This window comes from Punica granatum, chromosome 3 (genome assembly GCF_007655135.1).
Source record: "Punica granatum isolate Tunisia-2019 chromosome 3, ASM765513v2, whole genome shotgun sequence".
In the NCBI taxonomy this organism is placed as follows: Eukaryota; Viridiplantae; Streptophyta; class Magnoliopsida; order Myrtales; family Lythraceae; genus Punica; species Punica granatum.
In genome coordinates, this window is record NC_045129.1 from 12,992,281 (window position 1) to 13,009,517 (window position 17,237).

The following is a 17,237-nucleotide window of genomic DNA, read 5'->3' on the forward strand; positions in this document are numbered from 1 at the left end:
TAATAAGTCCCTTTCAAGAATTACAAAGCCGCAGAGTGTCGCATTTTAATGTCAATGTGCTAGCGACATGCTTGATGCTATGGAAGGATACAAGTGCGAATTCTGAAACCAAATACTTTTTCATTTTCTTTAACAACATCCACAGGAAGTACAAGGATTACTAATCTGTCGTCTATAAATATCACAAGCCATCGATTTCTTTAAACCGGACATTAGAGAAGCTTGGGACATAGACTTAATACAAAAAATCAAAACACAATAGATTTATAGACTTCGATTTGTTTTCCCAAGGATGATCAGCAGAAACACGAATACGCCAGATGGTTCTTCTTGGCCACGTAACTGGAGATAAATTCAGTAGGTGGTGCTGATGAATCCTTGATATTAGTGGGAACAAGAATCTGTGTCTTCCCAGAAGCGATTCTTTTCCCAGCAACGTTAGCGTAGAACAGACCCGAGATTGCTGGTACAAAGACGTCACTCTGAGCACAGATATAGTAATCGATAACTTTTTCAAATTCTGAATTTTCAGATCCGAGGAACTTCGCCTTCTTGTCTGCAGGCACTATCCCCTCCTGCAATGAGTTCAGAGGCAAACCGAATTTCAGAAGCTTAAAAGTATTTCTTTCAAGAATCTAAGGTCACATTTATTTTGAAAGAATAGTAATGTTTTGGAGTGAAATTGCAATATATCTCAGGATGAATTTAATAGAAATTCTCACTCCATTCTCTTTACACTCATTAATGCCAACTGCGGCCTAAAGGAATGGTCGATGTTTGCGAGCTTGACATTGGGACGGGACTAACTGAAACCAATAATTGACAACGGCCTAATTGAAGACAGGGAAAGAAGAGCCTCACCTTTGTATAGGTTTTGGGGAAGATATCTTTCAGGGCATTGAGGCTGTTATCCCACCTTGACTGAGTCAAGTAGATTGTTGTATCTTTATCGAACCCAACCTTCTGCAAGAATTCAGCGATCTCTCGAGCACCATAACAGCTTCTACCTGTTTGGCAGCTCTTCTTTGAGAGCATCTCTACCCTTATATCCACAGCCAGAAACTGCCCATCGGACTTCCTACTGAGAGCCCTCAGACGCTCCACTATCGAATCGACCACTTCCTGAACCTCTGGCCGCAATTCCAGGGCAGAAAACATTGCCAAGCATGCGATTGAATCAGTTTCGCTCTTCTGGGTAGGTCCCCTCATGTTCACCGATGGAAAGTAAGTTGCCAGCCTGATGCTGCCCCTTTTCTTAAATATCGGTTCTACGTCCTTGATAACATGGTCTCGTGTGACTCTGTTGGGGACCTTCACGACTGCAAGTGTCTCTGGCAAATCAGAAGGCTGCTGTCTCGCTATTTTCACCACCCCATTGAGGCTCCTTATGAATTTGTGCACATCATAAATATCTCCAAAACTCCTAAAATGTTGTGAAATTTTTGTAAGTTTATATCGCTCTTGGAAAGAGAATGTAACATTTTTTCCGGACAAGAATGGTGATTTTGGATATTTATCCAGCAAGAAAGCTGAGCAAGTTAAATGCGAAAACTTTCTCTGGGCAAACAATATTGTCACAAGAATGGCATAAGCACTGACCTCTTATCGCCCACTTCGCTTCCACGAATATCTGGGAGTACCAGAGTGGCTCCCAAATGCCTTGCCGCTACTACAGCATCAGCAACCTGAACAAGCCATCCAGAAAAAAATGAATAACAGAAGCTCAGTAGGGAATGAAAAGAGGCAGAAAAGCGTGCAAATAATTAAATACAAAATTAATCAATAATCAATCAATTGAAGAATAAATAGAAGTAAAGTAGGATATTCATCCTAACCCTATTCAATTTAAGAATACTTTTTCTTATATTTTATGTATTGAAATAAAAAATAGAAAAATTGATGTAACAAAAGAACACTAAATAAAGGAGCAATAACCAAATTCTTGTTCTATCAAGAGTGTTGATTATTGTTCCTTTACTTTCAAATCAAAAACTCGTATATTATTATTATTATTTTGTTTTTTGAGCACGAGTTTTTTTTTGTTGGTAAAAAAGGAAAGCAATGATAGAGAAAGAGCAGGAAGATATGTAGTTTATCAAGCATGAACCAACACGTTAAGTCACAAACGAGCCAAATTGTTGGATGCCCAAGCATGCCCGGGGTGGATAAGCAAGCCCACGACATATATGACGGGATCAGACTAGAATAAATTTAGGGCCTGGAAGCAATACCTGTGAGACGTGGTATTCAGGGCCGTTGGTTAGTGAAAAAGTGATGAAACCCTTTGAGTCATCTGAAGCTTCTGTCATAAAGAACAAGGATAAGCATAGAGAGAGAACAACAAATTCATTTGGTACAAGAACCGGCTCAATAGAATGATATCTTAGAAAGTATATCCAACAATGAACAGCTGAAAATAAGGTACCCAAATTAGGATTACTCCAACATCGTTTCAGCTCTTCATCATCCTCCTTCCATGGGCCCACTGCATTTTTCCGGGTAACAGTAATGACATGTTCGCTGCTGTCATAAGTTGTGTCCTCTCGCACTCCAGGGAGCTTTTTCTTCAATTACACAAAAAGAAAGCATGAATACTTCTACAACTGAGAGATCTCACATTGTGATTTACACAAAGGAACTTACTTCAATGCAATCAACATTAAAACTGGAACCACCAATTGGTGTTGTAGCATTACCATTCTCTAATTTATGACCGACCCTTAACAACTGAGCAGATATACAACCAAACAAATGCTGAAAGAACAAATCTTTTACAAAGAATCTCCACAAGGCCGAAACTTTCCTTCAAAAATAGTACATATTTGATGCAATAATCAACATCTACCATCATACGCATCGCTGAATTCATCACCAGTTTACGAAATCAAGATGAAAAACCAAGAGCAGAACGAGGATAAGCAAGAATCTGGAAAAGGGTATACTCCAAGAACTAGATAGCATCACACAGGGTAAGCAAATGGGAATCTGCAATTTTCACCAAATCATAACCGATTATGAATTGCAATGTAAACAAGTATGAGCAACAAAACTCAAAGGGTACAATTCAAGTCGGGAGCTGGAGCAAAACAAGAGTCCACAATTACAGACTTACTTCAGCAGAATCGAAATGCTCCCTCTTGATCATGTTCCCCAGCATCACGAACATGGTCACAGTCAGGATTCCTGCCACCACTTGTCTCAGATCAACACCCATCTCTCTCTCGCTCTCCCCTCTCTCTCTCTCTCTCGATGTGGAATTCTGTGTCTGTATGTACAGACGAGAATGGAGCAGAGAAGGCCAGTGAGAGAGTGAGGGCTGAATGAAAGCCGCAACTTTGGGGCTATATAGCATGTGAGGGGGGAAGCTCTGCGCGGCCGCAAAAGGACAGAAATTAAGGAGCGTAAGTTCTTGCTGATTTACAGGTAGCTGAAATCGAAAGCTGAACTAACCGCTGACAAAGCAAAGGAGAGTTACAGTGTGAGAGTGAGTGAGACCCTTTCTTTCACTTGCGCCGCCGACAGTTTTCCTAGGAAAAACCAGCAAAACGGTTGGACTTGGGGTCGTCGGGACTTGAGACTGCTTCTTTTCATATTTGCCCTCAGAAAATCGTATTTTCTCATTTTGGCCCCTCGAAGAATTGCAGTTTGACGAAATGCGTCCCGCGAAATGGGCTCAGCTGGGGCCCATTTCGAGTGGGTGGACCAAAGAATGGGCCTGTCGCATTATTCAATTTTTTCTTTGTCTTTTTTCCGATACGTATCCTCAACTTACTAACCGAGATCAATTCTCGCTCGGCGTGGAGTTATCTTATTTGGGGCATTTTGAATCACTGAACTGCGAGTAAATTTTTTAATGTAGATTGCGCGTTAGATCTGTTTTCTTCGCATGAAAAGTCATTTTTTTTTCTATACATAAATTGCAACGCTGGAATATTATCATTTCTATAAGTTGTCTTGAAGCATCAAACCCGTCTTCGTCTTTTTCCGTGGAGGTACAAAAATCTTCGAAACTTGAGATCCGGTCCGCTGAAATTTTATTCAAAATACACCCCTCAAGTTTTCCATTGTTGTAACTTCCGCCCAATAATCCAAAACTCTTTTGCGGATTGGTATGGACGAAATAATAATGCATTCTTGAACACGCTCCTCAATTTGCCCTTCGTATCCAAGGTAGGTAGCCGACTTAAAAATCCTAAGCATAGTAATTCTTTATCACCTCGCCGCCAAAAACTAGCCATGACTCGCAGTGCCTGCTGTTGTTAGATTGTGGCCAGGTCAAGGCCAGGGACGCCTAAGCCATGGTTGAGGAGCGCATGGTTGAGGATGCTCGTGCCTTTAGTGGATCTCTACCAGCCATCCATGCCGGTGATAACCGGCTAAGGCAACCTTTTCTTGTCCAAAATTTATATTTCCTCTTTTCAAAATCCACAATTTTATTTATTTAATTTTTTCCGACGCATACAATATGGCTTCCGAAAGTCCAATGGATTCCGACTAATTCGGTTTGGCCAACTAAATTATAAAACTCTCATAGCGTTCATTTTCTCCATTCACAAGATTCAAACACACGATCTTATTTAAGGATAATAAATGCTAAATTATTTGAACCAATCCATATTAGTTTTCTTTGTTCATTTGAAAAGCATAATTCAGCGGTGTTATCAAATGGGTAAAGCATAATTAAGGAGTAGTTCTAAAAATTGGACAAAAGTGCATAAAAAGGTTAAATATGCTTCATGGACAACACGATTTCGATATTCAAATTAGAATATATCTCATATAATAGACTATTGCGAATACTTGTTGATCTGTTTACCGTTTGCCCAAAAAAAAGACGAAGTGGAATAGAAATGAACAATTAGTACCTAATCAAAGTCAACGATAGGTTGCGTGAAGTCATCCCTCTTCCTTCACAAGTATGCAAAGTCCCTATAGATGAATATGAACTCCTGACTTCATTTTCTGGATGATTATATTGGTTTTATTTGGGATAATCCTAGTGAAATTAGTATCATTCTATCGTGACACTGAATCATAATAATCTTTTTTTTTTCACCCGATAATATTACTGAATCATGTAAAAGTGAAAATCCTATGGTAAATAATAAAGGGTCATATTCGTTAGATAATCAATAAATTATTTATCCATGCATCGATAATTTCAATTTAATCGTTTAAAATTTGAGAATAATTTTTAAAAGGAACTCGAGCATTTGTTTCATTTATATGTGTATTCATCCTTTGAATTTAATCTTTTCTAGAGAGTCAACGGTTTATTTTGTCTCTGTCTTCATTTTGTCCCCATCTGGAAGGTTCAGAGTCTTCAAACCCAGCCAAGGGAGAGCCTCCTTTCTCACAGAAATGGAAATTGAACATTGGAGCCACCAACATCCCTTGGCCCTCGGCAGCTACGCAGCCGTCGAAGACGACGGCCCGACCTCGAGACCTGAATCCGGAAAATCGGATCAAGAAGCGCCGCCCAAATGTTATGGCTGTGACCAATCCATCACAGGCCAATTCTATGCCTGCGAAAGCTGCAACTTCCACCTCCACAAGCCCTGCGCCGACCTCCCCTCCGATCAGCTCCGGCACCCCTACCACCCTCCCCACGCCCTCACCCTCCGAGTCGCCTGGAGGCAGCACAACTGCACCTTCTGCCACTCCCCGATCCTCGGCTTCAACTACTGCTGCGACAGCTGCAAGTTCTACCTCGACTCGCGATGCGCTTCGGTGCATTCCACTATTAAGTACGAGGACCGCGGTCACCTGTACTTCCTCAGAGAGAATGAGCCCAACACGATCTTCCACTGCAATATGTGCAACGATTACGGAGGGGACACTCACCTGTTTCAGTGCGTGGTCCCGTCCTGCTTCAAATCATTCCACTTCCATTGCGCCCCTCTGCCGTTCCCAAAGGTGATCAAGTCCGAGTGCCACTTCCACCCCGTGACTTACGTGAAGTCTTATCTGCAACATTGGCATGATGACCAGTACTGCGATGCGTGCGAGAACCCGAGGAACCCCAAGCTCCCGGTATACTACTGCGCCGAGTGCGACTTTGCTGCACATATTAGCTGCACAGTCAAAGAGGTATTCGTAGTTAGTTAATTCTCCTGTTTACATATTGCAATCATGATAGTACATTTTCGTCGAAAATCTTGTTCTCGCCAGCAGATATTGAACATCCTAGGAATACTCGTCACTTAATTCATAATCCAAACGAGACAAGAAATCAAAATAAAAAAAGAAACGTTTGGTTTAATAAGATCGGTACTCCGATAAAACGGTTCTTATTTTGTTGAGTGTTCATCCCCTTGTGAAGCATTATCTCTGGATTATACTTGGTGATGGTTTCTTGAACGTCAGGTTCTGCCGTCCATTCTCGAAGAGTATGAAAAGGATGCTAAGGTCAGAGAAGACCTCACAAAAGATGCGAGGCTGCAGAGGATCGATAGGAGGATCTCGGATGCCCGATATGAGGAAAAGCGCTTAGCTGCAGAACTGGAGAAGATAGCAGCGAGGCTGGAGGTGCTACGGGAAAATCGTGCGGAGTACATCTCATCCACTTCGCCCGAACTTGCTGAGAGCTCAACATCAGCTCCGCCTTCAGCACAATAGAGACGTTTTCTAGTGTGTGACACTATCTGTATACGGTTTGGTAGCAGAGCAAGACAAATATACTTGCCTTCTTGATTAGTATCTGATCGTAAACTTTGGCCTCAAATTGCAGCCATACGCTGCTATTTGTATTCAATATTGAACAATGGAAAACAACAACTCTCCAGTTATCCATTTCTCTCTTTCGAAAACAGAATTCGATCACCAAATTGTAAGTCAAGTTTGTCGACTGTAAGGCGGTACCATTCGCCCCGTGAAAGTAATAAAGAGGCTTCTAGGCAGTGATACTCGACCTCGAATTGGCATCCATCATTTTTTTTCGGTAGTAAAAAGGAGGCATAGAGCCTGAGGATTACAACAGAGGATTGGCATCCGTCATTAGAAATTGCCATACCCCTTATTTACCATTTCGCTTTCCTCGAATGAAACAAAGTGAATTCGGAGAAAATCAATAATTCGAAATCAAAGTCAACGATACATTGTCATGAACTTATATCCTCTTCATTCACAATGAATTGTTTGACTTTGACTAGCTCAGTCCATTGAACATAAATATATTATATACATATTTTTTTCCCCTTTTTTTTCTGGCTGAAGAATAAAGTCATTGTGAGATCATCTAACGGGGACGACGACCGCCTCTCAAAGATATGGAGTTGGAGCATTGAAGCCACCAGCACCCCTTAACCCTCTGCAGCTACACCACCGACTGCGAAGATAATGACCGGACACCGAAACCTGGACAACCTCAATGCTATGGCTGCAGCAAACCAATCGACGGGTCCGGACGGTCCAACCAATTCTATGCCTGCAAGAGCTGCAACTTCTGCCTCCACAAGCCCTGCGCCGACCTCCCTCGCGATCAGCTCCAGCATCCCTACCACCCTTCCCATCCTCTCACCATCAGAGTCGCACAATGGAAGCACAGATGCACCTTTTGCCACTCTTATATCCTCGGCTTCAACCTCTGCTGCGACCCCTGTGGATTCTACCTTGACTCGCACTGTGCTACGGGGCACTCCACGACCAAGTACGAGGATGCAGGCCACATGTTTTTCCTAACGGAGGCAAAGCAATTTACGTATTACCCTTGCCACATATGCAATGACCACGGCTGGGACACTCACCTCTTCAAGTGTGTGGTGCCATACTGATTTCAGTCGTTCCACTTTCACTGTGGCCCGCTGCTGTTCCCGAAGGCGATCAACTCTGCGTGCCACATCCATGCCTTGAGTCTCATGGCTTCTTATGTGCAGCAGTGGGCGAACAAGCAGTACTGTGACATATCCGAGAAAATGAGGAATCCCAAGCACCCCGTGTACTGCTGCATAGAGTGCGGCTTTGTTGCTCATGTTAGTTGCACACTCAATGAGGTATGTGCGGCCGGTTTACCCTTCTGCTGTTCTGTTTTTCTATTTTCAGGAAAGTGTTTCTGGCTATGGCTATCGGAAGAACATGCATATGATATCCCATCTTTCATTTTGGTTTGGAACACCATTAGACAAGTCGTAGTTGTACTAGAAACCAGACATGATCTTATGATAATGTCCACGAGCCTTGGTTTGGGCATTTCTGGTGAACACCAATGATGGTGGCCAGTGGTTGATACGCATGACATGGGCTCTGCTAATTTCTCCCAGAATCCTCCAAGCCATCTATGATGATGGTACATAAGCTGTAAATTCTCAACATTCCAGGAAATTTATTGCATGTGAGTAGAAACAAGTTTGTGAGATATACTGGATGGAGGGTCAATCATTTTTCCATCCTCTTGTCACATTTCAATGTTCTTAGTACATATTTGGGTTTTTTTATCTTGGTACCGAAGCTATATATATATATATATATATATATGTATGCATCATTGCTCTCTTGTTATACTCGGTTCCGGTCCGTGTAAAAACATATGATTCCTATGCAAAAGATTGTTCCATGATTCCACATCAGAATTGTTTGCGAAGCTTTGCACTTCCTTCCCTTGATTCATAGTTATATAGGTAATTTGATATCGGGTTGAAGATTTCTTGAACATCAGGTATTGCCGTCAGTTATTGAAGAGTACGAAAAGGAAGCTAAGCTCAGAGAAAACCTCAAGCATGATCTGGGCCTCCAGAGGATAAATATGAGGATTCAGGATGATCGAGATGAGGAAGAGCGCTTAGTTGCAGAACTGGAGAAGATAACAGCGAGGCTAGACATACTAAAGGTGAATCGTGCCGAATATGTCGCATCCTTATTGCCCGAACTTAACTGTGCTGATTGCTCCACTACGATGCAGCCTTCGGCATAGTAGTTACATCTGCAAGTGCATACAACGATTTGTATTTGGTTATATGACATACTAGCAATTTTTAGGACCTTATCATACGATTCACCCATAAAATTTTGTGTCATTCCAAGTGATCTTTGTTTGGTACCAGAAAACTGTCAAGCGATAGAACTGACTATTGTATGCATGTCAAATTCGAAAATTTGCTTTACGGGTCTCAGTCAATGAGAAGGCATCTCATACCTTCATTGTACCACATGGTTAGTGTAACAGACAAAAACTGAACCGTGTAATCAGTGCATAATCATGTGGTTTAATGGTAACTGCGGGGAATTAGACATTATCCTATCGACTGCTGCACCCGTACATGGCAAATGAAACGTAATACTTTTGGTCTTAGTCAATGGATATAAAATATGTATCCTATCCATTTGTGCAGATGTATATACAGATGGTCGACAAGGTTGATATTGGACTTTTTGTGTTTTCCCAACTTTGTTCATATTGAACGATAAACCCGCTGGGCCTAATTCTACAAAATTGAACTTTCCATACAATTTCCTAAGTAAGCACATATTCGTCAGTCCATAACTGCTTGAAGAGTCATTGTTACAGTTTCACCAAGCCAGTTATATCGCAACGAACTCGAGTTCTCTTAATTATTGAAGTAGCTACGATTTCCACTGTGAGGTCAAGCCGGCATATGTATCTTATAATGCAACAACTATCAAGATTCCGGTCGAGACAGGCATCAACTCCAGTAGGTGATCCCTGCAGCATGCCCCCCCCCGTTCATCCATTTTCTATTGCAGTATGATTTGTTTTCCAGAAAACTTTCTTTTCTTTTTTGATAGATCAGAAAAAAAATCTATCAGGTCTCGATACAACCAATATAGATCGAGAGATCTTAAAAGCGTATAACTACTCAAGGAGAGATGAGAATGGATAGATTATAATGCTACTCTCATATATAAAGACTCCACGAATAAACTCTATATATGTGCTCCTATCTTAGCATGTGACACAAGAAATTATGGAATCTGTTGATCTTTAGCTCTTCATTTGAATTATTGTCCCCGAAGAGAGGACGATCACTCATGTGAATCATGACGCTTGGTGATCAGATGCTATTCTAGTTAATTTGCATGTACCTTGACTAATTCACCTTTTCGGAAGATCCAAATGCAGTCCATCCACACTCGGCCTATGGGATTTTCTGAACGATCCTGTTGCCTAACTCAATGAGAAATTGAACCTTGATAGGCAGCTGTTGCCTATTGAAGATTTGTAATTCAAAGAAATGGGGAATGTTGAGAAAACATATTGCAACTCTAATCCAAAAAGTAACATTTTATCATTAACGGAAATAACAGAACATTGAATCCACTAGATGGGTGTAAAACACTAGGTTCTGTTCGATTGTCGGGTTAGGACAAAAACAGAATTGGGATGGGATGTGATGAAATTTGAAATATCTAAATATTTAATATAAGAGTTTATTCCGGCGATACTCCTATGAATTGTTAAAAAGATAGTGACACCCACTCCTTTCAAAATGGACACCCGTCACTCCTCATTTTGCTGACGTGGCACTGCCACCATAAAAGAGTACCTGTCATCGGCACACTTCATAAACCGCCCTCATTGACAGTCCCGAATTTGATAAAAAAGAGAAAAAAAAAAAAGCGAGATTTACGAACCCAGAAGCTAATCACCCATAATTAACCTATTCGTCTACTTCCTCAAGCAATTCAGCACTTGCTGGCTATGTTACAATATTGTATTGATTCTGCAGAAGCACCGGCTAGATATATAATCGAGAAATACAGCACCACAAGTATGAAATCCTTTGAATTTTTGGCCGAAATGTCAACAGAGAAGCATCGACAATCTTGCAATGATACCTTCGAAAATGGATCGGTAGAAACTCTCCAGGCGATTGATTATTACCTGCATAAATGACTACGGTAGAATCTCTTGGTGATTGAGATTGGACATGGGGCTTTTGCTCGAGCAAGAAGACGAACAATGTGATTATGGGTCATTAGCTTCTGGGTTCGAAAATCCCTTTTCTTTCTTTCTTCAAAAGCAAAAAAGAAGAAGAAGAAGAAGAAGAAGAAGAAGAAGAAAGGTTGGTCAATCGGGTCAGCTTATGGAGCGTGGTGAAATGGCAGCCACGTGGTGATAATTCTTCTCTTTTATTGGTGGTAGTGCCACGTCAGTAAAATGGAATGGTGTGTGTCTTATTTTAAAAGGAGAGATGCAATTGTCCTTTTAACGAATCATAGGGGTATAGCTGGAATTAATCTTTAATATTGATCATGTATTTGTGATAGGCCAGGACTTGAAAATGTGATATGTGAAAAGGAAATGGCAAAAGTGCCAATATAGTTGTTTTCTAAAACTTTTTTTAAAGAAAACTAATTTTTGAAATTGAAAAAAGGGAACATTCGGACAACACCGTCCTAGGGCAATAGTGGTCGGACGCCGATCACCATCACCTCGGCAACGTCGCCATCAATCATGTAGCTAACATTAGACCATCACCGCCTTGAAATCATCCCATGTCTCCCTCTTGTTCTAAGAGAGAAGTGCGAGATGCACGATGGTAGCCCGATGCCGGCTACCACCACGCTAATCAAGGTTGTCGGCGACCCTAGAGGTCACCGATAATTTTGATTAGGTGGCAGTGGTCAGCATTGGGCCACTACCTCTCATCTCTCTCTACGAACAAAATAGAGATTGTGGAAGATTTCATAGTGATCGTGCCTTGATGCCTGCCACTACCGCCTAGTCAAGGTCAACAACAACCTCTTGGGATGTCGGCGACCTCGCCAGTGTGATGGTGGCCGGCATAGGGAAACCACCGTCCCTCTCCATTCTTCTCCACCGTTTTCCCGTCCATGGCAATTTTCAAAATTTAACACTAAAGCAGGGGTATCTTGATCCTTACAATACTAATTAAATCCAAATCCAAGTTTATCCCACCTCTCCCATGGGATTAGTTGCTCAATATTTATATCCTCCCATATCCAATCCTAATTCCCATCCCATCGCTTCCAGATGTCATATTAGGATTCTAATCCGGCTCACCAAACATGGCTTTAGGATAATAATTAGGATAGGATGGTAATTTCAAAATTGTAAAATGGTCCTCCTGTGAAGAAAAAAGGCGATAGATATGGACTCTGAGGCTGCGAATAGTTGGGCCTAGTTTTAGACCGAACGGGCCCATGAGCCCAAGTCCACTTTCCTCGCGAGGCCCACTCAACAATGGGCCGACCCGTGGAGACCGACATTGACCCGACCCGGGTAAAACCCGTACCCGCTCATCCATCTTCCCTGCCGCTGAATTTCCCTTCCCTTCTGATCTGTTACTGCTCTGCATCTTCCTTGAATGAAATTTCAGATCTACTCCTTCCTTCCTTACACTGCTCTCACCACACTCCGCCAACCCACCCCACCCACCATTCCCGTTCTCTTCCAGATGCAGAGAGGAAGTGAGAGGCATTAAAGCTCCGACCTTCTGAATTCCCCCTCGATCGATCGGATCCGCTTCCTCAGTCGGCGAACCCCTGCTCCTCCATTTCCGATTTCCCCGATTGAAGCTGATAGCTTCCTGCTGAGATCGCCGCCGTCAAGATGCAGAAGCAGATGGAGAAGTCCTGCACCCTGCTCGTCCACTTCGACAAGGGCGCCCCGTCCTTGGCCAACGAGATCAAGGAAGCCCTAGAGGGCAACGACGTCGCCCTCAAGGTCGACGCCCTCAAGCAGGCGATCATGCTCCTCCTCAACGGGGAGACTATCCCCCAGCTCTTCATCACCATCATCCGCTACGTCCTCCCCAGCGAGGACCACACGATCCAGAAGCTCCTCCTGCTCTACCTGGAGATCATCGACAAGACCGACTCCCGTGGCAAGGTCCTTCCCGAGATGATCCTTATCTGCCAGAATTTGAGGAACAATCTCCAGCACCCCAACGAGTACATCCGCGGCGTAACCCTCAGGTTCCTCTGCCGGCTCAATGAGACTGAGATCATTGAGCCCCTGATCCCGTCGATAGTCTCCAATCTGGAGCACCGGCACCCCTTCGTCCGCCGCAATGCGGTCCTCGCTGTCATGTCGATCTACAGGCTCCCCGAGGGGCAGCATTTGCTGGAACAGGCCCCAGAGATCATCGAGAAGGTTCTCACCACGGAGCAGGACCACTCGTGTAAGCGGAATGCTTTCCTTATGCTGTTTAATTGCGCCCAGGATCGGGCCTTGAGCTATCTCTTCACTCACATTGATAGAATCAATGACTGGGGTGAGCAGTTGCAGATGGTGGTTTTGGAATTGATTAGGAAGGTGTGTAGATCTAATAAGGGTGAGAAGGGGAAGTATATTAAGATTATCATCTCGTTGCTGAATGCCCCTTCGAGTGCTGTCATCTATGAATGTGCTGGGACTCTTGTGTCTCTGTCCTCCGCCCCAACTGCAATCAGGGCAGCAGCTAGCACTTATTGCCAGCTTTTACTGTCTCAGAGCGATAACAATGTGAAGCTCATTGTTCTTGATAGGCTGAACGAGCTTAAGAGCTCGCATAGAGAAATTTTAGTGGAGATGGTGATGGATGTTCTTAGAGCACTTTCGAGTCCCAATCTCGATATTAGGAGGAAAACGCTCGATATAGCACTCGAGTTGATAACTCCTAGAAATGTGGATGAAGTTGTTTTGATGTTGAAGAAGGAAGTAGTGAAGACTCAGAGTGGGGAGCTTGAGAAGAATGGGGAGTACAGGCAGATGCTAGTTCAAGCTATCCATACCTGTGCGATTAAGTTCCCTGAAGTGGCCAGCACCGTGGTGCATCTCTTGATGGATTTCCTGGGAGACACCAATGTGGCTTCCGCTATAGATGTGGTTGTTTTTGTTCGGGAGATCATCGAAACAAACCCGAAATTGCGGGTTTCGATCATAACAAGGCTCCTGGACACCTTTTACCAGATCCGTGCTGCAAGAGTGTGTTCTTGTGCTCTTTGGATTATTGGTGAGTATTGTCTCTCACTCTCGGAAGTTGAGAGCGGGATCTCCACTATCAAACAGTGCCTTGGAGACCTGCCGTTTTACACCGCGGCAACAGAAGAAGGTGAAACACAAGATGCTCCAAAGACTTCTCAGCCTGTGAATGTAGCTGCAGCATCTTCTAGAAGGCCTGCAGTTCTTGCTGATGGGACTTATGCCACACAAAGTGCGGCTCTGGAAACTGCCATGTCTCCTCCGACTCTTGTTCAGGGCTCAATGTCTTCAGTAGGAAACTTGAGATCACTTCTGCTTTCAGGCGATTTTTTCCTCGGGGCAGTCGTGGCCTGTACCCTGACAAAGCTTGTTTTGAGATTGGAAGAAGTTCAACCACTGAAAGTTGAGGTAAACAAGGCAACTACACAGGCCTTGTTAATCATGGTCTCTATGCTGCAGCTCGGGCAGTCTTCGGTTCTTCCTCACCCAATTGATAATGACTCCCAAGACAGAATCATCCTCTGCATAAGACTGTTATGCAATACTGGGGATGAGATGAGGAAAATATGGCTGCAGTCTTGCAGAGAGAGTTTTGTAAAAATGCTGGCAGAAAAGCAGCTCCGCGAGACAGAGGAAATCAAAGCAAAAGCGCAGATATGTCATGCTCAGCCAGATGATCTCATCGACTTCTATCACCTGAAGAGCAGGAAGGTAGAACAGCTTTTGTTGTTTCTTTTCCATCTATTTTCATGTTGAAGCTGATGCTGGTTGATGTTAGTTAGTAGCAAAACTTTCTGCATCTGAATATCCTGAAATTGATTCCCACATGGTTCTCTTACTCTGCCAATTTGGTTTATTCTGCTGATATTGGTGAAACGAACCATGCTGTTTTAGTGTTGAAATTTTGCTAGATGTTATAGGCTTTCCCACTGATCCCCCTTTTCCTACATGATACATTTCAATCTCCTCTAGCTGATTTGTCAAGAAAGTAGAGGCTACTTCATGATGTTGGTTCATTTGCTATAACCTGAATAACAATGAGCACGTGAATCTTACAGTGTTCAAAGAGCAGTTCTGTCTCTCATTCTATTTTGGTAACCTAACAATGTGCACTCAGACCCACTCCCTGTATCTATACAATTAGCTGCCTTCTCTCTTATCCCTCCAGACTGACTTAGTGATTCTGCAACCATGTTGTCCAGGGAATGAGTCAGCTTGAATTGGAAGATGAGGTTCAGGATGATCTCAAACGTGCCACAGGGGAGTTCACAAATGATGGTGATGATGCAAATAGACTCAATCGCATACTTCAGCTTACTGGATTTAGTGACCCAGTTTATGCTGAAGCATATGTGACAGTCCATCACTATGATATTGTGCTGGATGTCACTGTGATTAACCGAACCAAGGACACACTTCAGAATTTATGCTTGGAGCTGGCAACAATGGGCGATCTCAAACTTGTGGAGCGGCCCCAGAATTATACTCTTGCACCTCAGTCGAGCAAGCAGATCAAGGCGAATATCAAGGTCTCTTCAACCGAAACAGGAGTCATATTTGGGAACATTGTGTATGAAACGTCTTCTAACGTGCTGGAGAGGACAGTAGTTGTTCTTAATGACATTCATATTGATATAATGGACTACATTTCTCCAGCAACCTGTGCCGATGTTGCCTTCAGGACTATGTGGGCAGAGTTTGAGTGGGAGAACAAGGTACACTTGTTTGCTGATGTCTGTTAATCTTCTCCATTGGTTGTTTTGAATAGTTAATGTGTCATATAAGTTACGCTCAACTGTTCTCAGCGGTCGGTTTCATGCATAAGTTAGAAATGCTCATACCTTGTATCTTGTGGGCATTTTCTCTAACATCTTATTTATTTCAGGTTGCTGTTAATACCGTGATCCAGGATGAGAAGGAATTTTTGAACCATATTATCAAGTCGACTAACATGAAGTGCCTGACCCCACCGTAAGTTACATTACCCTCCAATATATTCACAGCTTATGCAATTGCATGCAACTAATTCGGTGTGATTTCTATTCAATGATAACTGGAGCTGTTTTTAGCATCACTAAATGAAATAATGTTACAAGAGATGAAAACAAATTTTTTTTCCCCCACATTTTAGGAAAGGGGGTTATCTGTTACCCTGCAGTTCTCCATTCTACTGATGGCATTTTAAGAAGTTGCATATTTTCAAGTATTCCTATATTTTCAAAACATCCTTAATAGTCCCACAACGCAGATGAAGGAAATTTAAGACTCATGCTAAAGCGGATATATATTTTTCTTTCTTGTCCTTATTTGTCGGTGGATTATTAGATCGGCACTGGAAGGGGAATGTGGGTTCCTCGCTGCTAACCTGTATGCAAAGAGTGTGTTTGGCGAGGATGCACTGGTGAATGTGAGCATTGAGAAACAGTCAGATGAGAAGCTCAGCGGATTCATCAGGATACGGAGTAAAACTCAAGGCATTGCTCTCAGCCTTGGGGATAAGATCACTCTCAAGCAGAAGGGAGGAGCATGATGTATGGAAATTCCACCTCATTTACAACGCTCGGCCTTCTTGTTTTCTTCACTTCCATTGCGCGATTCGTCTAGCTTTCTGTAGTTTTCAGTTTCTCCTGATTATAATTGTTCTGTTAAGTAAAAGAGAACTCCAAATTTTGTTAAAGAAAATTTCTTGTTTGTCGGATATTAGTACATCTGTATCGTGCTCGTCACTGCACATGGAGAGGGATGAATACGACATATTGGTGCGTCATGTAAGTGATAGTGCTATTCTTGAACTTGTTTGTTCTACAGAAGACTTGCTGCTCATTAAATTGTTAGTGCCTTATTTCGGTTTTTATTTCCTTCCATTTACTTGCTATTTGCTTCTACAAATAAATTTTCGGGCTTTGAGTTGCTTCGACATGATTGACCCTTTAACTTGGATACTGATATCATCAGCTGCGTTTAATTAAGTGGTTGAACTGAGTCAGGACGGTTAAGAGACACACAGGGCAAGAGGATAGGAATTTTGCCATCGGGGCGTTAAAGGTGGTTTGGGTAGTTGGTGTCTCTCTTCCTTTGGAAAGTACCCTCACTTTTCGATCTTATATTATCCCAGTTTGGGTCAGGATAGACGGAAAATTCTGTCTCAATTTCCATTTTAAAAACTCATGTTCTAGCATCAAAACAGTGCGTTTCTAAATTCCTATTTTACCGAAATCGACTAATCAAATCGGACACTCTTTTGCTCCGTAGGGGACTCCCTTATCTTTCTTCGGTTCACCTTCGTAAAATTTTCAAAAATTTATCTATCATTGCATATCTTGCAAGACAAGGAATTTTTTTTTTTTGAAGAAAA

The 17,237-nt window shown here is 42.6% G+C and overlaps 4 protein-coding genes across 5 annotated transcripts; 3 read left to right on the forward strand and 1 right to left on the reverse strand.

The window, feature by feature from the left end:
• Positions 1-100: 100 nt before the first annotated feature.
• Positions 101-3,374, reverse strand: LOC116199646 (protein MANNAN SYNTHESIS-RELATED 1-like). Of its 2 annotated transcripts, none has more exons than XM_031530101.1 (6): positions 3,113-3,374; positions 2,426-2,564; positions 2,232-2,299; positions 1,600-1,685; positions 862-1,423; positions 101-575 (listed from the first exon to the last, which is right to left on the reverse strand). In XM_031530101.1, exons 1-6 carry the CDS (start codon positions 3,350-3,352, stop codon positions 297-299), a joined length of 1,374 nt encoding a protein of 457 aa, XP_031385961.1. In that variant the 5' UTR covers positions 3,353-3,374; the 3' UTR covers positions 101-296. The 2 variants fall into 2 exon arrangements, with proteins under 2 accessions (XP_031385961.1, XP_031385960.1); XM_031530100.1 differs by having other exon boundaries at positions 2,232-2,302.
• Positions 3,375-5,313: 1,939 nt separating this feature from the next.
• Positions 5,314-6,910, forward strand: LOC116198590. The gene is made up of 2 exons (XM_031528776.1): positions 5,314-6,090; positions 6,367-6,910. Exons 1-2 carry the CDS (start codon positions 5,362-5,364, stop codon positions 6,616-6,618), a joined length of 981 nt encoding a protein of 326 aa, XP_031384636.1. The 5' UTR covers positions 5,314-5,361; the 3' UTR covers positions 6,619-6,910.
• Positions 6,911-7,839: 929 nt separating this feature from the next.
• On the forward strand, positions 7,840-9,255 carry LOC116198591. Its single transcript, XM_031528777.1, has 2 exons — positions 7,840-7,991; positions 8,654-9,255. Exons 1-2 carry the CDS (start codon positions 7,857-7,859, stop codon positions 8,906-8,908), a joined length of 390 nt encoding a protein of 129 aa, XP_031384637.1. The 5' UTR covers positions 7,840-7,856; the 3' UTR covers positions 8,909-9,255.
• A 3,005-nt stretch (positions 9,256-12,260) lies between these two features.
• Positions 12,261-16,740, forward strand: LOC116201448 (coatomer subunit beta-1-like). Its single transcript, XM_031532694.1, has 4 exons — positions 12,261-14,593; positions 15,085-15,597; positions 15,768-15,853; positions 16,208-16,740. Exons 1-4 carry the CDS (start codon positions 12,530-12,532, stop codon positions 16,410-16,412), a joined length of 2,868 nt encoding a protein of 955 aa, XP_031388554.1. The 5' UTR covers positions 12,261-12,529; the 3' UTR covers positions 16,413-16,740.
• The last annotated feature ends 497 nt before the right edge of the window (positions 16,741-17,237 follow it).